This window comes from Bos indicus, chromosome 8 (genome assembly GCF_029378745.1).
Source record: "Bos indicus isolate NIAB-ARS_2022 breed Sahiwal x Tharparkar chromosome 8, NIAB-ARS_B.indTharparkar_mat_pri_1.0, whole genome shotgun sequence".
NCBI lineage: Eukaryota > Metazoa > Chordata > Mammalia > Artiodactyla > Bovidae > Bos > Bos indicus.
In genome coordinates this window covers 48,141,862-48,169,365 of record NC_091767.1, presented here as the reverse complement: position 1 = coordinate 48,169,365, position 27,504 = coordinate 48,141,862, and the positions used below count along the sequence as shown (strand labels likewise).

The following is a 27,504-nucleotide window of genomic DNA, read 5'->3' as shown; positions in this document are numbered from 1 at the left end:
TTTATAAAGTTGCTACTGCCAGAAATATTTTTTCTAAAGCTTGCTATTGTATTCACAAATTGGCAGATGTTGTTATTCAATGGCCTATCCCTCACAAATACTAAAAATAGCCAATAGCAAGCGTGACGTCTTATTACAAACACTTTCATCAGAAGGATTTGTCTCTTACTTTCAGTGTATAGGAACTTAGTATCAAGATTTTTTTTTCTCCCCTATCCAAGAATTTCCAATAACCTCATGTGTAGTTTTATGTAGTGATAACTTTTGAAAGCCTGGCACTTTAATTACTTAAAAATTGTCTTATGAGATTCAGAAGTGCATATTTTTCCATAATTGATGAAACTGTGGAGCTCCTTAGCATAAATAATCCCAACACACATCCCTGACTCCATAGGGCTGGCAGTAAAAACTGTGGAATAGTCTTGCAACATTAATCAATATTAGACGTATTTGAACATAATGAGTGACAAAAATTCTGTGCCACAAGTTATATGGAGGATATCTATAATTTTTTTTTTAATGTAGCTTGAAAAGCATTTAAGAACATGGAATATTTGTAATTTTGCGTAAATGTGGTTGAAATAATATAAGCTTTGGAGTCACATAGACTTGATATGAACCTTAGGCTTATTACTTATTATCGTTTTGACTTTGCAAGTTACTTAACCTCAAGCCTTAGTTATTAAGTCATCTGAGAAACACAGAACACTTACTAAGAACACTACTGTTTATCTTTTACAATATAAAAAATATATGCACCAAGTACATGTAACAACTTTTTCTTCTAATAACTATTACCATATTAGGAGATAATCACTACAACTTACCTTCCCAATACAGCTATTACGTATATTCAGAATTGCTTGTAAATACCTATATCCCTTCCATTGTTCAAGTAGGTCTCACTATAAAGTAACATCACTAATTAGAAAGATTACAAGTATCACCACTAAAGCCACTTGGGAAGCCCCATTTTCACATATGGAAATCAACAATCATGGAAGAAAGTACAAAAAAGTGATTTGAATTCAGGCAGTTCAATCCCTGGGTGGGGAAAAATCCCTTGGAAAGGAAATGGCAACCTTCTCCAGTATTCTTGCCTGGAAAATCCCACACACAGAGGAGCCTGGTGGGCTATCGACCATGGAGTTACAAAGAGTTGGACACAACTTATCGACTAAACCACCACATCTCAGTTCAGTTCAGTTGCTCAGTCATGTCCGACTCTTTGCTGCAGTCGCCTAAAACTTAAGCACTCTCAGCAGTGATATCTGGGACCCAAAAGTTCTTCAGAAAAAAAAGAGAGAAAAACTCTAAATGTTCTCAAATAATAGAATATTAAAGTATGGCAGTGAGAAAGACTGTCAGCTGCTAATGGAGTGGGTTGCCATTTCCTTCTCCAATGCACGAAAGTGAAAAGTGAAAGTGAAGTCGCTCAGTCGTGTCTGACTCTTAGCGACCCCATGGACTGCAGCCTACCAGACTCCTCTGTCCATGGGATTTTCCAGGCAAGAGTACTGGAGTGGGGTGCCAGTGCCTTCTCTGTGGTTCTCCTCTAATCATTCCTTAGTCTCCTAAGCTATACACATGCAGGACACACCTCCAGAATCCTAGCATAGAACAGCTGCTAGGCAGATACTTTAGAGGTCACCCAGTGTTGCCATTTGGGCTTACCCAGTGGGGAGACCCTTTGGTGAACACCAATAGCATTAAGACCTCAGAAAATAGATGCCTAGGAATAAAGACAAAACTCAAGGGGAAACAGACAGGAATAAGCATCAAACTGAAACAGACTACCCCTAATAAAGCTTAAACCCAAGTTTTGAAGGGATCCAGGTGATTGGCTTGGAAAAGGAAATGGGAACCCACTCCAGTGTTCTTGCCTGGAGAATCCCAGGGATGGCAAAGCCTGGTGGGCTGCTGTCTATGGGGTTGCACAGAGTTGGACAGAACTGAAGTGACACAGCAGCAGCAGCAGCAGCAGCAGGTGATCGGCAGTAGTTTACTTTTCAGAAGAAGTCTATAATGTGCCATCTACAATTGCTAGCACACAATAAAAATTATTAGATGTGCAAAGCTGGGAAGAACGACCAATAACCAAGAGACAAAATAATTAATAAAAGCAAGAAAAAATAAGGACTTCAAAGCAACTGTGATTAAATCATTAAAATAATAGAGAAAAAGATGTAGAAGAGAGGTAGAACAGAACATTTCAGTTTTTAAACATTTAGAAGAAAAATGAAATGAACATTTTGGAACTGCAAAATTCAGTATCTGACCTGACACAAAGAATTGACTCACTGGAAAAAACCCTGATGCCAGGAAAGATTGAAGGCAGAAGAAGAGGATGACGGAGGATGAGATGGTTAATGGCATCACCGACTTGACAGACATGAGTTTGGGCAAGCTCTCGGAGTTGGTGATGGACAGGGAAGCTTGGCATGCTGCAGTCCATGAGATGGCAAAGACTCGGACACGACTGAGCAGCTGAACTGAACTGAGGTGGATTTAAAAGTATACTAGCAGAAATTCCCTGGTGGTCCAGTGGTTGGGACTCCACACTTCCACTGCAGGAGGCACAGGTTCAATCCCTGGTCAGGGAACTAGGACCCTGCAAGTCTCATGGCCAAATAAGTGAATAAATAAAGGCATACTAGCAACACTTCCTTTTCACAGCAAACTATATTCAATATCCTATAATAAACTGTACTGGAAAAGAATATGAAAAAGAATATATAGATAACAGTCATTTTACTGGAAAGTAGAAATTAACACAACTGTGTAAATCATCTATACTTCAATAAAACTAAAAAAATTCCATACCTTAGAAATCAGTTAAACGACTGAAAAACAAAGAAAAACAGGTTGCATATAATATGGCCTCCCATTACTTTCCTGATCTTATCTCTTTCAACTCTCCAACTTAATAACTCAGTCCTTGCTGTTCCTTAAACACACCTGGCACAGTCTTGCTTTAGAGGCTCTGCAGTGGCTGTTTCTTCTTCCTGGAACATTCTTCCCCAACATGTTTTTCTAGGCACCTTATTTAAAAATCAACACTTCCATCCACTTGTGCACCCTCACTCCCACCCCATCTGTGCCCTTAGACTTCCAATCACCCTACCATGCCTTTCTTCCATAGAACTTTTCACCTTCTAACATTCTGCATTTGATATTTATATACATATATATGGAATACATATATAACTCTTGAAGAATGTAGGCAAACAACCAAATTGACATCTTCATTACTAATTATTTCATTTCCAGTAATTACTAATTCAGTACTAATACATATATAAAAATCACAGTAGCAATAATAATATCAGTTGTTTAGTGCTCTCCTAGTTGGCACAGAAAGATTAATTAATTGGTATCAAGTCATACAGCTAGAGTAAGTGGCAGAGCCAGGATTAGATCCATACTGAGTTCCAATAAAAATAACTTTTAGATTAGAAAGGATACTATCTAAAGATATGTAAATGAACTAAATGTAACAATTAAATTTGTCTGTTGAAAAAAAAAAAAAAACTTTTCCTAGCATTGAAGAATGAAATGCAGATATTAGTATATGTCACTGGGTGATGCTCTTTGTTAAACTTCTCTCTCAGAAAGGTAATCTGAGGAATTATACTTAATCACATGGGAAAGAATTTATGCTAGGTCTAATAATAATTAAGTTGGCTCTTTAACCACAAAAGTTACACAGTTCAGAAAACAAATTTACAAAAGGTAAGCCACACAAATTTATGGTAGAAAAAATTTCTGTAGACTGTAAACTTAAAGGCTTCTATATCACAAACATGAGATCTCCCTTCATTTATTTTTATCTTTTTCCATTTATGTCTCCATTTAATTTTAATGTCTTGATAAGATTTTAATTTTTGTCAAGAGTTCTTGAATGTTTTTAAAATTTATTCCTAAGAAACATAGTTTTGATATCACTGAAATGTACTCTGTATCTTTACTTTTTTATGCTAAAATATTTTAAAGTAAATTGACCATACACCCTTTAATATTTCAATATGTATTGCTCAAATAACATCATGCTTTACCATTAATTAAACGATTCCTTAATATCATCAATTATCCAAAAGTCAATAGTCAATAAACATTAAAGGGGGGGAATTCCCTGGTGGTCCAGTGGCTAAGACTCTGTGCTCCCAATGCAGGGGGCCTGGGTTCGAGCCCTGGACAAGGAGCTAGATCCCACATGCAGCAACTAAGACACAGTGCAGCCAAATTAAAACAAATAAATGATTAAAAAAAAAAAAATTAAAGGGGGCTCAGGCTTATTAGTAATTAGAGAAATACAAATTAATAAGATGAAGGCATATGTTGCACACACATCAAATTGACAGAAATGTTAACAGTATGATACCAAGTGTTGGAAAGGTTGCACAGGAACTCTAATACATTGCTAGAGGGAAGGGAGGTAATAATCCTTCTGGAAAGACAGCATTACGTAGCACATGTAATAGTGAACATGTATATACCTATGTCCTCTACCACTGCTAGATATACCTAACAGAAAATGTAGTGTGAAATGAAAATATTTCTTGTCATATTAATCAATAAAAAATGCCACAGCCGTCAGTGGTTTCGGGCCTCCAAAAGTGAATTCGAGCGCCCCAGGCTGTGATCAGGAGGATGCTGCCAGCTCCAACTGACTGCTGAGGAGCTGAGGGAATGCAAGAAGCCAGGTGAACTAGGGGACAGGACTGGGCCCAGGTATCTGAGGTGCATTTGAAAGGAACAAATTCCGTGAGCCCCGAGGCTTGCACCTTTCCAGAGAATGCTAAATTCCTTAACATGATACCTGATCTTTGATGTTCAAGACTACCTGCTCTCTTCGTTGCAAACCTGTATATAGCCTGACTACCCTCCTGCCTTCTTGGACCAGTTTTCTCAGAGCTACTGAGATGCTGTCTCCCACGCTTGGAGTCCTAAACATTCCCACCAAATAAAATAACTCTCTACTTTCAGATTGTGAGTATATTTTTTTAGTGGACAGCAGTGAGAAACAAGTATACCAAAAAACATTTCAATCTTCTTCTATTACATACTTAAAAAATGTAGCAAGAAATAAGACATTTATACCAAGAAACAGTATTGTTTGTAATAGGAAAATTTTTAAATAACTCAAATGTCCCTCATTATTAGAGGGGATAAATTGTGGTATGTAAATACAATAGAAAAAACACTAAGGTAAAACTAACAAAATTAGAGCTCTTGCAACAACATGGATCAATCTCACAAATTTCATAATGAAGAAATAAGAACAAACTAACAGGCATAGTATAAGTCTGTTCACATAAACTTCAAAACCAGTGCCTGACACTTATTTTCAACTGTGTCAGCAAATAAAAAATATATCCACATATATCTATACAAATATAAAGAAAGTATGGCAAAATGTTAACTATAAATCTAAGCGAAGAGTATACAAAGGTTCATTGTACTACATTGCTACTTTTTAGGTTTGTGCATTTTCAAAGTAGAAAGATGATATTTGTTTATAATTATTTATTAAACTATACATATTTTATGCATTTTTTCTATATGTAAATTTCACGAGAAAAAAATGTAAAAATAATGTAATAAAATACATAAAAACACTTTCAAAGAAAAATTGCTATGTATTTGTTAAACAGTGACAGACTTTATTTTCTTGGGCTCCAAAATCACTGCAGATGGTGACTACAGCCATGAAATTAAAATACACTTGCTCTTTGGAAGAAAAGCTATGACCAACCTAGACAGCATATTAAAAAGCAGAGATATTACTTTGCTGACAAAGGTCCATCTAGTCAAAGCTATGGTTTTTCCAATAGTCATGTATGGATGTGAGAGTTGGACTATAAAGAAAGTGAAAGTGAAAGTTGCTCAGTTGTGTCCGACTCTTTACGACCCTATGGACTATATAGTCCATGGAATTCTCCAGGCCAGAATACTGGAGTGGGTAGCCTTTCCCTTCTCCAGGGGATCTTCCCAACCCAGAGATCGAACCCAGGTCTCCTGCATTGCAGGCAGATTCTTTACCAACTGAGCTATCAGGGAAGCCCTGATAAAGAAAGCTGAGTGCCAAAGAATTAATGCTTTTGAACTGTGGTGTTGGAGAACTCTTGAGAGTCCCTTGAACTGCAAGGAGATCAAACCAGTCCATCTTGAAGGAAATCAATCCTGAATATTCATTGGAAGGACTGCTGCTGAAGCTGAAGCTCTAATACTCTGGCCACCTGATGCGAAGAACTGACTTATTGGAAAAGACCCTGATGCTGGGAAAGACTGAGGGCAGGAGGAGAAGGGGAAGACAGAGGATGAGATGGTTGGATGGCATCAACAACTCAACGGATCTGAGTTTGAGCAAGCTCTGGGAGTTGGTGATGGACAGGGAAGCCTGGTTTGCTGCAGTCCATGGGTCAGACACAACTGCAAAGAGTTTGCTGCAAAGAGTCGGACGCGACTGACTGAATTGATTTGTTAAACATTACTATTAAAAATAATAAACTTTTGCTTTATAATAAGCAAGCATAAGCAAGAGGGCTTTTTAAAATTTGGGACGTTTACCTGAGATCAGTCTATCAAAAGATACCTCCTTAAGACTAGTTTTTGAGGCTAGTAACATAAGAATGTCATTTTATTTTTCCATGAGATAGTTCTTATACAACCATCAATTCTGAATCTTGTTTAGTTTGATACTAGATAGTGTATTCTTCTAAATAATTTTCATAAACTGCAATATGATACTCCAATACTCATTTCGGCAGATAATACTAGCATACACTACTTTAAAATGTATTATAAGAAAACTCTGGATAAAAGTTTTATCATTATTCAAATATCATACACAATTCATAATGTCCATGTATTTTCTATAGGTTTTTCCAATATTCTTACTAGGATTCCACAGTTTGTTTTTTTTAAACCCTCAAAGTCTCAGAAGGTAAAGAATATGCCTGCAATACAGGAGACCAATTTTTGTTCCCTGGGTCAGGAAGATTCCCGTGGAGGAGGAAATGGCAATCCACTCCAGTATTCTTGCCTGGAGAATCGAAGGACAGAGGAGCCTGGGGGCTACCGTCCATTGGGGTTGCGAAGAGCTGGACATGACTGAGTGACTAAGCACTACCATGTCTCTCAAAGATGTTCAGAGGGCTTCCCTAGTGGCTCAGTGGTAAAGAATCTGCTTTCCAATGCAGGAGACAAGAGTTTGATCTGGTCTGGGAAGATCCCACATGCTGGGGAGCAACTAAGTCCATGAGCCACAACTACTGAGCCTGTGCTCTAGAGCCCACATGCTACAACTACTGAAGCTCACGCTCCACAAGAGAAGCTACTGCAGTGAGAAGCCTGAGCACTGCCACTAGAGAAAGACCCCACTCATTGCAACCAGAGAAAAGTTCGTGCAACAACAAAGACCCAGCACAGCCAAAAATGAAGAGTGAAAAATAATTTTTTAAAGGATGGTCAGAATTTCATGTTTTAAAACTGACTTTTAATACAGTTATATTAATTGTCTTCTTCTTCTGTGTCATCTAAATCAATATCAAAATCTAAATCATCATCATTTACTTCATTCCTTCTGCAGCTTCTTCTATGGCTGGAACGTAAATTATTTTCAACATTTTCTGTCTTTTCTGGTTCTTTATTAAACCTAAAGATAGAAGAAAAAAACCTCTTATTTCTCAAGATTGCATTGTTTCTGTAGACTGAAAAGACTTTTTACACTACACTTCTTGATTAATAAAGAGCTTAATGAAATAAAAAGGAAAAGATCCTTGAAGATTAACTTAATTGAAGAACCAACCAATTATAATACTGCTGTCAATAAAGCATGATCAAACAAATTAATTTGTGCTGTCCATTAAAGAAAAGAAGTTATACAATGAATAATTCTTTTGTAATGTATAATAAATGTGACTCTCACAGGTAAATATTTTAATTTCCTAAAAATGACGTTTTGCTTTCATTATGATAGAAACACTGAATAATTAAGATTTTTTTTTTCCTATTGGGTAGAAAAAGTCTACATTACTGCGATATACTGTATCTTAAGATTCTCAGAGCTACTCAATGTTTCCTTAAAAGAAAATTCACATACCATTTACTAAAAGAGTAAATCCCAAACATAAAAAGAAATACTCACGGAATAACAACATCTTCTTTCTTTCCACACTTGGCACAAACTTCAAGTTCACAGGCACATGGTCTACACATTATATGATAAGAATCCTTCACTGTCTTTTGTAAACATTTAACACTAAAAATGGAAAAGAAAATAAAATCTTAATTTTTACTAATTGTCTAAGATTTATTTAGTGAAATAAGGGGGTGTGGCTAAGTGTACAGCTGAAAAGCCTCAAACTCTTAAGGTATTTCTCTCATATGTCACTTTAGCTTAATTATATAGCATTTCTAGACAACGGCTGACAACTCAATAGTACTTAACATTGATTAATGGATAAATAAGAATACATATCTTTACAATGGAACATTATTTATTAATAAAAATTAAGCACCGATAAATGTTACAACATGCTTGAAAAAAATTCCTAAGTGAAAGAAACCAGTCACAGAAGTCTAGATATTATTTGATTATTTACATGAAATGTCCAAAATAAGTAAATCTACAGGGACAGAAAACAAGGGAGGGGAGACTGTTGGTGTTGGGGAGAGGGAATGGAGACTGAATCCTAACAGGTATAAGGTTTCTTTCTGAGATGAGAAAATGTTCAAAAACTGATGTGTTATAAAAAAACTGAGTTATACAACTCTATGACATACTAAAAGTTGCTAAACTATGTACTTTAGATGGATGAACTATACAGTATGTGAATTAAACCTTAATAAATTTGCTTTTAAAAAGACAAATGGAAATATTAGAAATTAAAAAAAACATGGAGTGAAAGATACAAGATACAAGAAATCTACTTTAAATGTAAAAAGGTATACCTCATTTTACTTTGCAGCTACTGCATTTATTTATTTATACAAATTGAACGTTTGTGGCAGCCTTCTGTTGAGCAAGTCTATCATTATCATTTTTTGCAATATTTGCTCACTTTGTGCCTCTGTGTCACATTTTGGTTACTCTTGCAATATTTCAACTTTTAAATTATTATTATTATATTTGTTACAGTGATCTAAGATAAGTAATCTTTATGTTACTACTGCAAAAAGACTATGACTCATTGAAGGCTCAGATGATGGTTAGCATTTTCTAGCAATAAAGTATTTTTAAAATAAAGTGCTCATTGATTTTTCTAGACATAATGCTACTGCATACTTAATAGACTAAAGTATAGTACAAATGTAAGTTTTATATGCACTGGGAAACCAAAAAATTCATGTGACTCAGTTTATTGCAGTATTTGCTTTACTGAGGTGGCATGGAATCAAACCCCCAATATCTCTGAGATATGCCTGTTTACAGTTAAAAGTAGAAGGAAAGGAAAAAAATGAAACAAAACATGCAAACACTAATCAGAAGAAAGCTGGAGTAACTACATTATTATTGAAATTGACTTCAAAGCAAAGAAAAAAAATTGTTAAGCTTAAGAAAGACTATTACATGACAATAAAGGAATCAATTTTCCCAAAGTATGCAATATCTTAAATATTTATTTATGCACCTAAAAACAGGGTTTGAGATAACTGATGCAAAACCATTGAACCAAAAAGAGAAACAAACAAATCCACAATTAAAACTGTGGACTTCAATGTTTCTCTCTTTATAAGTGAAGCAATGAGTAGACAAAAAGCAGCAAAACTATACAACACCTGGTCGACAGAGTCTATCAATCAAACTGACATTTATAGAACACTCCACCTAACAAGAGCAATATAGTCTCTTCAAGCACACATGGAACAGAATCTAAAATTGACTATACTCTGAATTATAACACCAACCTCAATGAATTAAGAACAAAAACCAAAGTTTATATAAGGTGTATTCTTTTACCACAATGAAATTAACTAGAAATCAGTAAAAGAAAAACATCTGGAAAACATCCAAATATACAGAAATTAAAACACTTCTAAACAACCTATAGGTTAAAGAGGAAGTCTCAACAGCAATTAGAAAATGTTTTGATTCAATAATAATGAAATATAGCATCAAAATTTGTGGAATAGAGCTAAAAAGACATTCTGGGGAAATTTATATAATTAAATGTTTATATTAGGCAAAAGAACTATCCAAACTTCCACCTTAAGAAAACAAAAAAAGAACAGTAAATTAACTCAAAGCAATATCAATATGAACAGAAATCAGTGAAACTGAAAAACAGAAAAAAAAGAAAACCAATAAAACTCTAAGCAGGCTATTTGAAAAGATTAATGTAATTCATGAACATATAACCAGACAGACCAAGATAAAAAAGGAGAGAACACAATAAACCAATTTCAGGAAAGAACAAGGGAACACTATAGATGCAACAGATATTAAAAGAATAAGAAAAATTTACTAACAACGCTATGCCTATAAATCCAACCACTTTATTGAAATGGACAAATTTCTGGAAAGACAGTATAAAAACCTGCTTAAGATGAAACAGATAATCTAAAAACCCTAGCCATTAAAGAAAAACTTTATAATCTTTAAAAACTCTCCAACAAAGACAACTCTAGGCACAAATGGCTTTACTGCTAAATTCTACTAAATATCTGGAAGTTCACAGTTTACATATTGCTGAAGCCTGGCTTGGAAAATTTTGAGCATTATTTTACTAGCATGTGAGATGAGTGCAATTGTGCGCGAGTTTGAGAATTCTCTGGCATTGCCTTTCTTTGGGATTGGAATGAAAATTGACTTTTTCCAGTCCTGGGGCCACTGCTCAGTTTTCCAAATTTGCTGACATATTGAATGCAGCACTTTCACAGCATCATCTTTTAGGATTTGAAATAGTTCAACTGGAATTCCATCACATCCACTAGCTTTGTTCGTAGTGATGCTTCCTAAGGCCCACCTGACTTCACATTCCAGGATGCCTGGCTTTAGCTGAGTGTGACAGATCACACGTTCATGATTATCTGGATCATGAAGATCTTTTTGTACAGTTCTTCTGTGTATTCTTGCCCTCTTCTTAATATCTTCTGCTTCTGTTAGATCCATACCATTTCTGCCTTTATTGAGCCCATCTTTGCATGAAATGTTCCCTTGATATCTCTAATTTTCTTGAAGAGATCTCTAGTCTTTCCCATTCTGTTGTTTTCCTCTATTTCTTTGCATTAATCACTGAGGAAGGCTTTCTTATCTCTCCTTGCTATTCCTTGGAACTCTGCATTCAAATGGGTATATCTTTCCTTTTCTCCTTTGCCTTTCACTTCTCTTCTTTTCACAGCTATTTGTAAGGGTTCAAGCTGGTTTTAGAAAAGGCAGAGGAACCAGAGATCAAATTGCTTTTTGCATCAAAAAAGCAAGAGAGTTCCAGAAAAACATCTATTTCTGCTTCACTGACTATGTCAAAGCCTTTGACTGTGTGGATCACAACAAACTGGAAAATTCTGAAAAGATGGGAATACCAGACCACCTGACCTGGCTCTTGAGAAATGTATATACAGGTCAGGAAGCAACAGTTAGAACTGGACATGGAACAACAGACTGGTTCCAAATAGGAAAAGGAGTACGTCAAGGCTGTATATTGTCCACCTCTCTTATTTAACTTCTATGCAGAGTACATCATGAGAAACGCTGGGCTGGAGGAAGCACAAGCTGGAATCAAGATTGCCGGGAGAAATATCAATAATCTCAGATATGCTGATGACACCACCCTTATGGCAGAAAGCGAAGAAGAACTAAAGAGTCTCTTGATGAAAGTGAAGAGAAGAGTGAAAAAGTTGGCTTAAAGCTCAACATTCAGAAAATGAAGATCATGGCATCTGGTCCCATCACTTCATGGGAAATAGATGGGGAAACAGTGGAAACAGTGGCTGACTTTATTTTTCTGGGCTCCAAAATCACTGCAGATGGTGACTGCAGCCATGAAATTAAAGGACGCTAACTCCTTGGAAGGAATTTATGACCAACCTAGATAGCATATTGAAAAGCAAAGACATTACTTTGCCAACAAAGGTCTGTCTTGTCAAGGCTATGGTTTTTCCAGAAGTCATGTATGGATGTGAGAGTTGGACTGTAAAGAAAGCTGAGTGCCGAAGAATTGATGCTTTTGAACTGTGGTGTTGGAGAAGACTCTTGAGAGTCCCTTGGACTGCAAGGAGATCCAACCAATCCATCCTAAAGGAGATCAGTCCTGGGTGTCATTGGAGGGACATATGTTGAAGATGAAACTCCATTACTTTGGCCACCTGATGCAGAAAGCTGACTCATTTGAAAAGACCCTGATGCTGGGAAAGATTGAGGGCAGGAGGAGAAGGGGATGACAGAGTATGAGATGGCTGGATGGCATCACGGACTCGATGGACATGGGTTTGGGTGGACTCCGGGAGTTGCTGATGGACAGGGAGGCCTGGCGTGCTGCGGTTCATGGGGTTGCAAAGAGTCAGACACGACTGAGCGACTGAACTGAACTACTAACATTTAAAAGATAGTACTGCTGCTGCTGCTGCTAAATTACTTCAGTCGTGTCCAACTTTGTGCGACCCCATAGATGGCAGCCCTCCAGGCTCCCCCGCCCCCGGGATTCTCCAGGCAAGAACAATGGAGTGGGTTTCCATTTCATTTGTATACAACTGCTTCTAGAAAACAAAATAGAAGCAGTCCCCAACTCACTTGATGAGACCCTAACATCAAGATAACGACAAAATTTCAGATGACTATTGGTAATAAAAATGGGTATGAAACTTTGTTAGCAAATAAAATCTAGCAATATGTAAAAAGGATTCAGTCATGATCAAGTGGGGTTTATCCAAGTATGTTAAAGGCTGATTTTATATTAAAATCAATAAATGTTAACTCATCAAATCAATGTTCTAAGAAAGAAAACCCACATGATTATCTAAATAGATGCAGAAAAAGTATCTGACAAAACTTAATTGAAGCTTTCAAAGTGCAGTGCTGTAAAAGACTCTGTAGAGTCCGTTGGACAGCAAGGAGATCAAACCAATCAATCCTAAAGGAAATCGACCCTGAATATTCATTGGAAGAACTGATGCTGAAGCTGAAGCTCCAATACTTTGGTCTTCTGATGAGAAGAGCCGACTCATTGGAAAAGACCCTGATGCTGGGAAAGACTGAAGGCAGGAGATTGGAAAGCAAGAAATAAAACTGTCCTCATTTTTTATCGCTTAATTGTATTTATTTATTTTTGGGCCGTGCCATGCAGCTTGTAGGATCTTAGTTCCTTGACCAGAGATTTAACCCAGGCCATATCAGTGAAAGAGCCAAGTCCAAACCACCGGACCACCAGGGAATTTTCATGTCTTCATTTTTTAAAAAAATCACTGTCTATGTAGGAAAATCTCACAGAATATACCAAAAAAGTATTAGAAATAAAATTGGCAAGCTGATTCTAAAGTTACAAGAAAAAGCAAAGGAAAAATATTAGCCGAAACAATTTTGAAAAAAGAAAAAGAAGGTGGGAACACTTTTAAGACTGGATTTCAAGATTTATCTTAAAGCTGTAGTAATCAAGGTAGTGTGGTACTGGTGAAAAGTAGATTAATAGGACAGAACAGACTCTAACATATATAATCAATTGATTTTCAACATAGTACAAAGGTAATTCAATGGAGAAAGGAGAGACTTTTAAACAAATGACCACAGAGCAGTTGGATATACAAAAAATTAACAGAAAATGGACCATAAACCCAATATAAAACCAAGAATTACATAATTTCTAGAAGAAAACACAGTAAAAGTATTTGTGATCCTAACCAAAGATGTTTTACCTACAAGAAAATAATAATTAATACATCCTGATAAATGAAACAGATCTTCACCAAAATAAAACATTTCTCCACTTTAAGATACTCTTAAATGATAAAACATAAGTCAGAATTTGGCAGAAAATATTTGTAAAACCCATATCTAATCAACGATTTGCACCTACAATATATAAGGATTCTCAAAATTCAGTAATAAGTGAAACAAAACAACTTAATCAAAACATGAGCTAAATATATGTATAGAAAAAAAGAAATAAGGATGCAAAATGAGCACAGGAATAGATGATTAGCATCATTGGTCATCAAAAAATGCAAATTAAAATCAAAATGAGATAGAGCTATTCACACTTATGGTTCAAAAAGAACAAAGCAAGACTTCAAGGGGGAAAAAAAAACCTGACAATCCTAAGTATTGATAAGCATGTTAAACATCTGGAACTCTCACACACTGCTATTGAGAATGCAAATGATACAGCCACTATGGAATATAGTTGGACAATTTATTCTAAACATACCCTTAACATAAACCCAGTGAGCTGACTACTAGATATTTACTCATGAGAAATGAGACCATACATTTACACAAAACCCTGCATATGAATGTTTATGGCAGGATAGTTCACAATCACCAAAAATTAGCAAAACCTAAATGACCATGAGCCAGGGGACAGATGAACAACTTTGATACATCCTGAAGGAATACGACTCAGCAATAAAAAGGCCCAACCACTGATTTAATCAAGATTGCTGGGAGAAATATCAATAACCTCAGATATGCAGATGACACCACCCTTATGGCAGAAAGTGAAGAGAAACTCAAAAGCCTCTTGATGAAAGTGAAAGAGGAGAGCAAAAAAGTTGGCTTAAAGCTCAACATTCAGAAAACGAAGATCATGGCATCTGGTCCCACCACTTCATGGGAAATAGATGAGGAAACAGTGGAATCAGTGTCAGACTTTATTTTTCTGGGCTCCAAAATCACTACAGATGGTGACTGCAGCCATGAAATTAAAAGACGCTTACTCCTTGGAAGGAAAGTTATGACCAACCTAGATAGCATATTCAAAAGCAGAGATATTACTTTGCCAACAAAGGTTCATCTAGTCAAGGCTATGGTTTTTCCTGTGGTCATGTATGGATGCGAGAGTTGGACTGTGAAGAAAGCTGAGTGCCGAAGAATTGATGCTTTTGAACTGTGGTGTTGGAGAAGACTCTTGAGAGTCCCTTGGACTGCAAGGAGATCCAACCAGTCCATTCTGAAGGAGATCAGCCCTGGGATTTCTTTGGAAGGAATGATGCTAAAGCTGAAACTCCAGTACTTTGGCCACCTCATGCGAAGAGTTGACTCACTGGAAAAGACTCTGATGCTGGGAGGGATTGGGGGCAGGAGGAGAAGGGAACGACAGAGGACGAGATGGCTGGATGGCATCACGGACTCAATGGACATGGGTTTGGGTGGACTCCGGGAGTTGGTGATGGACAGGGAGGCCTGGCGTGTTGCAATTCATGGGGTCGAAAAGAGTCAGACACGACTGAGCGACCGATCTGATCTGACTAATTTACACAACAATGCAGATGAATCTCAAATCCACTATGTTAAGTTAAAGAAGTCAGCCTCAAAGACCATATACTATGTGAGTCCTATATATGACATTCTGCAAGAAGGCAAGAAAACAGATCAGTGTTTGCCAGGGACTGGGAGTGAGGCAGCAGGATACCAAGTGGCATAAAGGAATGTTAGGGGGTAATAGGACTGTCTTGTATCTTAACTGTGATATCACTCTCAAAAACGTATTCATTTGTCAAAACTTACAAAACTGTTATTAAAACAAAACAACTGGCCCCCATATAGACTTAGTTAGACTAAGCCCCAAATCATCAAAAGTCAAAGTGTTAGTCACTCAGTCACGTCCGACTATTTACAACCCTATTGACTGGGGCCACCAGGCTCCTCTGTCCATGGGATTCTCCAGGCAAGAATGATGGTGTGAGTTGCCATTTCCTTCTCCAGGGGATCTTCCTGACCCAGGGATCAAACCTGGTCTCCTGCACTGCAGGCAGATTCTTAACCATTTGAGCCACTAGGGAAGCCCCCCAAATCATCAAACTGAGACTTAATTTCAGTTTTGGCTCTCCCAGAAATGGAATTTTAAACCAATCCTGAATACATGCTCAGTCATATCTGACTCTGTGAACCCATGGATCACCAGGTTCCTCTGTACATGGAATTGTCCAGCTAATAACGCTAGAGTGTACTGCCATCTCCTCTTCCAACAGATCTTTCCTGTGCAGGGATCCAATGCATGTCTCCTGAGTAGGCTGCACTAGCAGGAAATTCTTTGCCATTGCAGCCACCTGGGGAAGCCCCTTAAATCAATCACGAATTGTCTGATCAGCACAAGCTAGGTACTCAGCCTGATAAGTAAGTAAGTAAGTGAAGTTGCTCAGTCATGTCTGACTCTTTGTGACCCCATGGACTGTAGCCTACCAGGCTCCTCTGTCCATGGAATTTTCCAGGCAATAGTACTGGAGTGGATTGCCATTTCCTTCGCCAGCGGATCTTCCTGACCCAGGGATCGAACCCGGGTCTCCGCGTTGTAGACAGACGCTTTACCATCTGAGCCACCAGGGAAGACCTGATAAGGCTGATAAGACTCCTGTTATTCCCTAAAGAAAAGTGACTTTGCAATAACCAACCTGCTTTTCTGTCTAGTGTGACTTTCTTGTTACCATTCCTTTCTACCTACAAAAGTCTTTCATGTTCTACAGTTCCTCACAGATCCTTTCCATCTTCTAAATGAGACAAAGTCAATAAAATCTTTAAAAGTCACTCAGTTGAATTTTGTTTTTTAACATTGTTTATTACAACATGTATATTTTACTGCATGTTAGAGCTTTGGGGAATATAAATTAGAATTAAAAAGAAAAAGTCTTCACAATCAAAGTGAAAATAATTTTGAAAATTGTTTGCTAAATTATTTGGTATGCTTGTGTTTTGACTTTCCAAACAGCTTTATTTAATTACTTTGAAATAAAAGTTAGATTAAAATTTCATGCTATTAGAATACATACAAAGTCCTACCAATACAAATGGACTAGAAAAAAAAAATCTCAGTATTTTTTGGATTCAATTTTTTTAAGTTTTTAAAATAATTTTAAAGAAACTGTTTTGGTTAGGTTCTTCTGAGGCTTCAAAGAAATTCATTTCTATGAATATGCTATTTTATAACAGGGACTCCCGGGGTAAACTAATCCTTAAGTATTCAAATTGTTAATTCAAGGATAAAACTGTATTTATAGAACTGTTAATGTTAAAATTTACATGTAAAATAGGCTCGAAAATGGGATATCCTGTTTTGGAATCCAGAGTCAAAAGAGAGCAGATTCTACACTCTCTGGCCCATCTAATCCTCAAGACAGTGACTTTTGGCACTGGCTCAAACACTGGCATAGCTTATTAAAATGCAGATGCCTGGGCTACACCCATTATTTACATAATCAGAATCTTGGGGATGGGTCCCAAGAATCTGTCCGTTAACAAACTCATGAAATTCTCATGCACCTAAGCACTTGAGAACTCTTGACCACATCAAAGTACTACTGCCTAGATAGGGGAATTTTCCAATATCCCCAAAGCTGGTTGAGAAGACAAGGAATTTTGTTGCTGTAAGCAATTATGCTCTTTTCAAATTTAAATCCACTTGGAAAAACAGGTTGTATTAGGCTAGTGAATATAAATCTACCTCTAAGGAAATACACACATAGACACATTTTTAAAATGTTTCCTTTTCATAAATGTGAAATGTTTGTTGAAAGGTAAATTATATACATTTTTTATATGTTTACAACCTTCAAGTTCTTCAATCACAGACTTGAGATATTTGTACCCCTCTGCTTTCAAACCTCTTAACCTAGGCTTTATGTCTTCACGGGGAGTAGAGAGAGAGAAGATGTGAAAGTAATTCGAGTTTCAGCGTTTTTCTTCTTCTACGTCACATTTGTCCAGCCTAAGAACCTTGATCTTAAGGACAAGATGGTTTAGACATTATTTTAATGATAAAAGGTATACATTACAAGTTGTCATAGAACTTGTGCAGTTATCTTGAAACATCTTTAAAAACACTTGTAAGTTAGATAATCACTCTTATTTTTTCTTACAAAACGAGTGGTAAGGAAAAACTTGAAAATTGACCTAAATATAAATTTAACCTAATTTCCCCTGAAAATAGCTATATTTTGAATATTTTATGAGTTCATTACTAAGAGAACTGCAGAGATGTTAAAATAATGGTGGCTTGGCCTTCTTTTCATATTTTCATGGACTACAATTCCCAGAAACAATAAATCTTGTCCATGCATACACCACAACTAACCATTTTAGTGGGACCTGGTCAAATAAAACCACAGGTTACTCCTATGAACCACATTTACTAACTGATAGGGCCCATCTGGGGTCTCACTGATAAGATGGCTCATTATGTTGACCTTGCAAACTAAGAATAAAATCACAGTGATCCTTGAGTTTGACCAAATTGCTCAAATGACATTCTGCTTTCCCACTGGTGCATCTTCTCAAAGCTGTGAGACCACCAGATTCCAGACCTCCGGCTACAGGACTCAATTATAGGCTAAAAAATTAACCATCCCTTCAGAGAATTTTTCATTGGTGGGGTATAAGAAGGACCCCGTAAGAAAGGGAGGACAATGGTTCTTCTTAAGGGCCAGTCACCCTGGCCCTTAGAAAGAAGATAAAAGAAAATAAAAGCTAAAAAATGTTTACTATCCATTTAAGGGATAAAATTTTATTTTCAAGATTACTGTAAATACTAGAAAATATTATGTATTTTGATTTGGGAAGCAAGAGATTTAGATCTAGCCTAGCTTTGACATATCCTTGGCATATAATCACTGAAAGTCACTTTAACTTCTTTGAGTGTCATTTTTTATAATAGTTACTAAAAGTGCTGAAACTTAGCAAGAACAAAGACAGCAGCACCAAACTGTATTAGTAATCACTGTATTTGTCACCTCCACAAACCCACAGCTAACTAGCAAAAATGAAAAACCCACACTTTTAAATGACATCCTTCCATTATCAACACATTTTAAATTGCATAATAAAACACAGCAACATTTGGAAGATCTATATAATTAAATGAATTAATATTTTCCAAACTAGCAAAATGCATAATGTTACAAAACCATGCATGGGTGAAAGATCCATTCAACTGCAAGACAGACCCATGGATTGAAGTATAAGAAGTGTTTACTGATATGGTTTCAGATTCTACACCGTATCAAAGATGAATTTCTATAATTATCTGGAAAAGGTTATTAATATTTACTTCTGTTCCTTTCAGTTCAGTTGCTCAGTCGTGTCCGACTCTTTGTGACCCCATGAATCGCAGCACGCCAGGCCTCCCTGTCCATCACCAACTCCCAGAGTTCACCCAAACTCTTGTGCATCGAGTCGGTGATGCCATCCAGCCATCTCATACTCTGTCATCCCCTTCTCCTCCTGCCCCCAATCCCTCCCAGCAGCAGGGTCTTTTCCAATGAGTCAACTCTTCGAATGAGGTAGCCAAAGTATTGGAGTTACAGCCTCAGCATCAATCATTCCAATGAACACCCAGGACTGGTTTTTAGGATGGACTGGTTGGATCTCCTTGCAGTCCAAGGGACTCTCAAGAGTCTTCTCCAGCACCACACTTCAAAAGTATCAAATCTTTGGCGCTCAGCATTCTTCACAGTCCAACTCTCATATCCATACATGACCACTGGAAAAACCATAGCTTCGACTAGAGGGACCTTTGTTGGCAAAGTAACATCTCTGCTTTTGAATATGCTTTCTAGGTTGATCACAACTTTCCTTCCAAGGAGTAAGCATCTTTTAATTTCATGGCTACAATCACCATCTGCACTGATTCTGGAGCCCCAAAAAATAAAGTCTGACACTGTTTCCCCATCTATTTGCCATAAACATGTGATAGGACCAGATACCATGATCTTAGTTTTCTGAATGTCGAGCTTTAAGCCAACTTTTTCACTCTCCTCTTTTACTTTCATCAATATTTACTTACACTATTTTAAAAATGTACTGCTTCATTTTCCTTCTACTAGTCAGACACTAATGAAATTCATAAATATAGAAAACAATGCCACTTGTCTCATTAATATTTTTGTTTCAAAAGTTATTTTTCATATAAAATTATTATTATTAAATGTGGTGACCCAAGGACAAAAGAGCAGATAAAACCAAGAAGGGTCTTGGAACGCAGGGACAGAAAAACCAGGCCCTTATCATCCTTCCCTCCCCGGTGTTGTAATTATTAAGGGATTTCAGGTCCTCCTGAGCAGTATAACCTGTCTCCCCTCCTAACCCACACAGGCTTGCTTCCCCTTCTTCCCACACCCAGTATACATGCCTCATCCAATCAGCAAATAACCCACAAGACCCCTAGCCCACTCTCTGAATCATGGGTATAAAAGTGGACTAAGAACCACTGTTCAACGAAATTCTCCCTTGAGCTGGCCTGCTGTTCTAACAGTGTCTCCCATTCTAATGAACTTTATTTCCCTCTCATTCTGTCTCATGTCTGGAAATTCTTTTCCAACCCATACTAGCAACACGACATTAACCTTTAATGGTTGCTTATGCTATGCTAAGTCACTTCAGTCATGTCCGACTCTGTGCAATCCCATAGATGGCAGCCCACCAGGTTCCCCCATCCCTGGGATTCTCCAGGCAAGAACACTGGAGAGGGTTGCCATTTCCTTCTCCAATGCATGAAAGTGAAAAGTGAAAGTGAAGTCGCTCAGTCGTGTCCGACTTTTAGCGACCCCATGGACTGTAGCCTACCAGGCTCCTCCCTCCATGGGACTCTCCAGGCAAGAGTACTGGAGTGGGGTGCCACTGCCTTCTCCACAGTTGCTTATATTCACATTACTTATAAATTAATTATTTTTAAGTCTCAGTTTTCAATGGCAACCCACTAGGAGGAGTGGACATGAGGAGTGGACTCGCTAGGAGTCAGACATGACTGAGCAACCTCACTTTCACTTTCATGCATTGAAGAAGGCAATGGCAACCCACTCCAGTGTTCTTGCTTGGAGAATCCCAGGGACAGGGGAGCCTAATGGGCTGCTGTCTATGGGGTCACACAGAGTTGGACACGACTGAAGCGACTGAGCATAGCATTTTTATATCTAAAACAATAAATATCATTATATCTAATAAATACCATTAGATATAATGCATAAAAGCTGATATAAATCAAGCTATCTGGGTTCTCAGTAATTTTTAACAATATAAAGAAAGAGGTCCTGACAACAAAAGCTTTGAGAACCACTGATCTAGACAATAAACATCAATTGGAAAATAACTGATCTGATATTTTTAGTATTTCTGGAATGGACTTTCTGCCACAACTTTTCTGGTACTGCCTTCATTTCCTGGTTTTATTTACTACACTTTAACCTTTATGATAATTCAGCTCCACTTATAATCCTCTCACATGAGATGACTAGGTACTTTCGTAAACAGTGAGCTGTGCTACTCCACCCTTCGTGGATAAATAATAGAAACTACACTGAGGATCAAAACCATACCCAAGAAAAAAGAAATGCAAAAAGGCAAAAGGGTTGCCTAAGGAGACCTTACAAACAGCAGAGAAAAGAGAAGCTAAAGGCAAAGAAGAACAGGAAAGATATACCCATTTGAATGCACAGTTCAAAGAATAGCAAGGAGATAAGAAAGCCTTCCTCAGCGATCAATGCAAAGAAATATAGGAAAACAACAGAATGGGAAAAACTAGAGATCTCTTCAAGAAAATTAGAGATACCAAGGGAACATTTCATGTCCTTTATCGAGCTCAACATTCAGAAAACGAAGATCATGGCATCCAGTCCCATCACTTCATGGCAAATAGATGGGGAGACAATGGAAACAGTGAGAGACTTTGCTTCAAAATCACTGAAGACGGTGACTGCAGCCATGAAATTAAAAGACGCTTGCTCTTTGGAAAAAAATCTATGACCAACCTATTGAAAAGCAGAGACATTACTTTGCCAACAAAAGTCCGTCTAGTCAAAGCTATGGTTTATCCAGTAGTCATGTATGGATGTGAGAGTTGGACTCTAAAGAAGGCTGAAGGCCAAACAATTGATGCTTTTGAACTGTGGTGTTGGAGAAGACTCTTGAGAGTCCCTTGGACTGCAAGAAGATCCAACCTGTCAATGCTAAAGGAAATGAGTCCTGAATATTCATTGGAAGAACTGATTTTGAAGCTAAAATTCCAATACTATGGCTTCCTGATGCGAAGAACTGACTCACTGGGAAAGACTCTGATGCTGGGAAAGATTAAAAGCAGGAAGAGAAGGGGATGACAGAGGATGACATGCTTGGATGGCATCACGGACACAATGGACATGAGTTTGAGTAGGCTCCAGGAGCTGGTAATGGACTGGGAAGCCTGGCATGCTGCAGTCCATGGGGTTACAAGGATTTGGACCCAACTGAGCATCTGAACTGAACTGAACACCGACAGAGCTCTATAAAGTGACAGTTCCTATAGTGGCTCTAAGTAATCTGTGCTAACATAAAAAGAATCGGAAACCATACTAAGGAATTACATCATATGCTACTTAGGAAATGTTTTTAAGGAAACAATGTCTACAGATCTCAAGAACTTTCAGTAGAAGTTTAATTCTCTTCATAGTTAATGTATTTGAAATAAATGGAGATTTTTTTTTACTTCTTATTGCAACGGATTTGACTTAGAAGAATTCTTAGAAGAGTACAAAATATTCACCTCCGACCAACAGTAGTTTAGAAAAAAGAGAAAATGGAAATTACTTCTCAAAACTATTACTTGGAGCAGGCAATTTAAAATCAAAGCTTGCTATATCAATCAATATTAATGTCAAAAAGTAGGCTTTTTGCACAGGTGCACAAGTGATGACAGTACTAAAGACTCTCCTTAATAAGGAGGACTAAAACTCAAGGACTTTAGTCAAATGGACTAATAAAGCCAGGGTTTACAGTCACTGTACTATGATATGACATAGAATGGCCTGTGACTAAAATTCCACTCTAGGACATTTTAATACTCTTGGAATGTGGTGACACAACTCTCAAATTACTGATTAACCAAACTATTGTAAGAGCCTCAAACTATTATAAGCAATGCTGGAGCTGAAGAGCTAAAACAAAGAGGTTAAGCTCACACTCTGTATGTGTGTGTGTGTACATACATAAATACTACATATATATGTCTGTAAATATATATATACACACACACACATATATATACATATTATATAATTTCTTGTCATACACTGGTATATATGGAGGGACTGATCATCTTGTTTTTCACTCGTTAAGTCGTATCTGACTCTTTGCAACCCCACGAACTGCAGCACACCAGACTTTCCTGTCACTATCTTCCGGAGTTTGCTCAAACTCATGTCCATTGAGTCGGTGATGCTATTCAACCATCTCACCCTCTGTCACCCGCTTCTCCTGCCTTCAGTCTTTCTCAGTATCAGGGTTTTTTCCAATGAGTCAGTTCTTCGCACCAGGTAGCCAAATACCGGAGTTTCAATTTCTGCATCATTTCTTCCAATGAATACTCAGGGTTGATTTCCTTTAGGATTGACTGGTTTGATCTCCTTGCTGTCCAAGGGACTCTCAACAGTCTTTTCCAGCACCATAATTCGAAAGCATCAATTCTTTGGCACTCAGCCTTCTTTATGGTCTAACTGTTACATACATACGTGACTATTGGAAAAACCATAGCTTTGACTACACAGACCTTTGTTGGCAAAGTGATGCCTCTGCTTTTCAATAGGCTGTCTAGGTTTGTCATAGCTTTTCTTCCAAGGAGCATGCATCTTTTAATTTCATGGCTGCACTCAACATCTGCAGTGATTTTGGAGCCCAAGAAAATCTCCCAAACCCTTCTATTTGCCATGAAGTGATGGGACCAGACGCCATGATCTTAGCTTTTTGAATGCTGAGTTTTAAGCTGGCTTTTTCACTCTCCTCTTTTACCCTTACCAAGAGGCTCTTTAGATCCTCTTCACTGTCTGCCATTAGAGTGATATCATCTGCATATCTCAGGTTGTTGATATTTCTCCCAGCAATCTTGATTCTTGCTTGTGATTTTCATCCAGCCCAACATTTCACATGATGTACTCTGCATATAAGTTAAATAAGCAGGCTGACAATACACAGACTTGACATAATCCTTTCCCAATTTTGAACCAGTCTGTTGTTCCATGTCTGGTTCTAACTGTTACTTCTTAATCTGCATAGAGGTTTCTCAGGAGGCAGGTTAGGTGGTCTGATATTCCTATCTCTTTACGAATTCCCCACAGTTTGCTGTGATCTGCACAGTCAGAGGCTTTGGTGTAGTCAATGAAGCAGAAGTAGAGGATCATCTCGTAGTATAGAACAATGTTTATTTTTATTTAAAAAATCAAAGAAATACTAATCAACACACTTTTTAAAGCTAGAAATCCAATGACTAAACCAAAATCCTATCTTGTTTTCTCTTCATTAAATGTATATGCAAAGCATATCTTCTTTTGACAGGCAACATAGAGCGAATAAATGAACAAATGGCCACTTATGTAGACTCCAAAACAAGACATATAGACAGTTGGTAAGTATCTGCATGTGCGTCAAAGAGAACAGGGGGTTCTTGTCCATTTTCCCTCCATTCCCTGTTGCCTTCCTCATAGTGTTTCCAGTAAACACTGTTTACAGCTGCTGCTGCTGCTAAGTCGCTTCAGTCGTGTCCGACTCTGTGCGACCCCATAGATGACAGCCCACCAGGCTCCTCCGTCCCTGGAACTCTCCAGGCAAGAACACTGGAGTGGGTTGCCATTTCCTTCTCCAATGCATGAAAGTGAAAAGTGAAAGTGAAGTCGCTTAGTCTTGTCGGACTCTTCGAGACCCCATGAACTGTAGCCTACCAGGCTTCTCCGTGCATGGGATTTTCCAGGCAAGAGTACTGGAGTGGGGTGCCATTTTCTTCACTGTTTACAGCACCCACTACCTTTTCTAGATTTATCTCTCCTGTTTTCATTTTATTACTCCTCAGCAGTCTTAACTTGCATCCTTTTGGTCTCTGTCTCCTTTTACTTACACCTAGCACTTGCAATCTTTCGATGAGTTATCTGTAGGCCCACTTCCCCTAACAGGTTAGGAATTTCTTAGTATCAGAGAGTCATTTTCGTATTTTCTGTAATACATAGCAGTGTCTTATACAGTGAAGTTGCTATTCAAAATAACTGCAAACTGAACCAAATTTCTTGTCTGTTATCCCTAGCAATCCCATTTCTTTGTCAGAAAAGAACTACGCTTGGGGTAATATTCTCCATCATTACCATGGACTCTTCCTCAAGAGAATTTTGTTTCTAACACCCACAAATGTGGGTGTGCTCAGTTGCTCAACCGTATCCAACTCTTTGCAACCTCACAGACTGCCAGACTCCTCTGTCCATGGGATTTCCCAGGCAAGAATACTGGAGAGGGTCTTGTCATTTCCTTCTCCAGGGGATTTTCCAAACAAAGGGATCAAACCCACATCTCCTGTGTCTCCTGCATGGGCAGGTGGATTCTTTACCACAGAGCCACCGGGGAAGCCCCAAAGTAACATACAAATTTTGCTAAATTATCTTTCAAATCCACAGCAGGTTTCTTGGTTTTTGGAGGTTAAATAAGGAAAATCTGATTATACAATCAAATTGTGGCTCCTGGGCTCTAGAGCACTTGGGCTTCAGTTGTTGAGGCACCTGGACTCAGCAGCTGCAGTTCCCAGGCTTTAAAGCACAGGTTCAGTAGCTGTGGCACAAGGGCTTATTTGCTCCACAGTATGTGGGGATCCTCCCCAACCAGGGATCAAACCCGTGTCTCCTGCGTTGGCAGGTTGATTCTTTACCACTGAGCCACCAAGGAAGCCCCTGAATCTATTTCTTCCTTGCATGCATTATAGCTTTATGCCAATGATGGCTCAGAGACTTGTCAAAGGTTTATTTTAATAACAGAAGCTATGCTTCTGGAATAGAAAGAACTGATAAGTGTGCTTAGTTTTACAATACATCAAGAGAGGCAAGGCAAAATGTTTTAAAACTTGTGGATTGTAGAATTAGCCACCTAAATAATAGATCTTCACTCAGATACTATAAATTCAGATTATATGGAGGAATAAGGGCTCAATTTGGACTGACCACTGCATACTGCAAACATTATTTTTCAGGTACCTCATGGTGAACTAAATAATATGCTCAGTTTCTAAGCACTGAAAGCAAGTACAACTTGGGATACTTACAAATGGAATCTATCTATCTAAAATATGCTTATAACTGGTTAAAGGAGATTCATGTTATGGTGTTTGCTCAATGAAAAAATGCAAGTAATAAATGCCAGCTGATGGACAAATGTAATAATTTAGCACCAAAGAATGAGTGCTAGGTACTGTCATGATTTAACCGTTAGCTGGTGGATATACCTGGTGCTTTCTTTTTGCATTAATTTGCTTTCTTTGGAAAATGAGGGCAGTGGTACTCTTTATTAAGACAGAATTTTAAGAGTATGATACGTCTTCCCTTTAAAAATAAAGAAGTTAATACTGTATAGCACAGGGAACTCTACTTAGTGTTGAGTGGCAGCCTGGAACAGATGGAATTTGGGAGAGAACAGACACATTTATATGTATGGCTGAGTCCTTTTGCTGTCCACCTGAAACTATTACAACACTGTTAACTGGCTATGCTCCAATATAACATAAAACAGTAAACATATAAAACTTAGCTCTCTGCTAGTGGAGACCTAACTCTTCCCCCACAAGGCCCTTGAAATATTTATGTGAAGTAAACCTTTTGAAAACACTATTTTATTCATCTGGAGCAAGGGAATAGAGGTGAGACAGAGGACAATGCATTTATTTAATGCAATCAAGTATGAAGACATAAGGGTTGTACCAGGGCGGTCTGTGGAGATAAAAATTAAGAGGCAATACACTTCAAAATTATCAAGGAGTACAATAGCTGAATGTGAGGACCAGGAAGAGTGACTCTGTAGCAGTGTTTTAAGCATAAAGTACTCACATGTCCTGAAACTACTTGTCCAGACATCCCCACAGCAGTGTGGTTCTAAGATATGTTATACCAGTTCTCCTCTTTACTTGAAATATTTTTAGGATGAAATCTACTTTCAATCAACATTCTTCTTATGGCACATAAGGTCTTGACTCCCTCTCTTCATTCAGGACAGTTCCACTTTGGCCTATCATATTCTATAGACTCTGGCATAAGCTTTTGTTTTATTCAAAAATTCTACAGCTGAAAAGTTTGAAAACCACTGAACTAAAATACACATGAAGTTTCAGTGGCTCGACCCTGTGAGTATCCATCTATTTTGTATGCAACAACCAAGACACTACTGACATGTCAGGCTGGATGTATCTTTGTTGTGGGGGCTGTTCTGTACACTGTAGGATGCTAAGCCTATACCTGGCCTCTACCTATTACATACCAGTAGCATCCCTCACAGGTGGTCTGGTCGTGACAACCAAAAATATCTCCAGACCTCGCCAAAAGTTCCCTGGGAGGCAAAACCCTCCCCTCCCAGACTCTAATCTGTTTGTGGCC

The 27,504-nt window shown here is 37.9% G+C and overlaps 1 protein-coding gene across 5 annotated transcripts in view; it reads right to left on the bottom strand.

Moving 5' to 3' along the window:
- The window catches only part of C8H9orf85 (chromosome 8 C9orf85 homolog), a 77,662-nt gene that overhangs the window by 9,823 nt on the left and 40,335 nt on the right, over positions 1-27,504 (bottom strand). For 4 of the 5 annotated variants that reach the window (XM_019966063.2, XM_019966064.2, XM_070794655.1 and 1 more), the window contains 2 exons: positions 8,150-8,263; positions 5,641-7,657 (listed from right to left, as the gene is read on the bottom strand). In XM_019966063.2, coding sequence (XP_019821622.1) covers positions 7,513-7,657; positions 8,150-8,263 — 259 coding nt within the window. In that variant the 3' untranslated portion in view covers positions 5,641-7,512. Of the gene's footprint in view, positions 1-5,640; positions 7,658-8,149; positions 8,264-27,504 lie in introns of those variants that run through there. The other variant, XM_070794656.1, reaches the window with a different exon arrangement.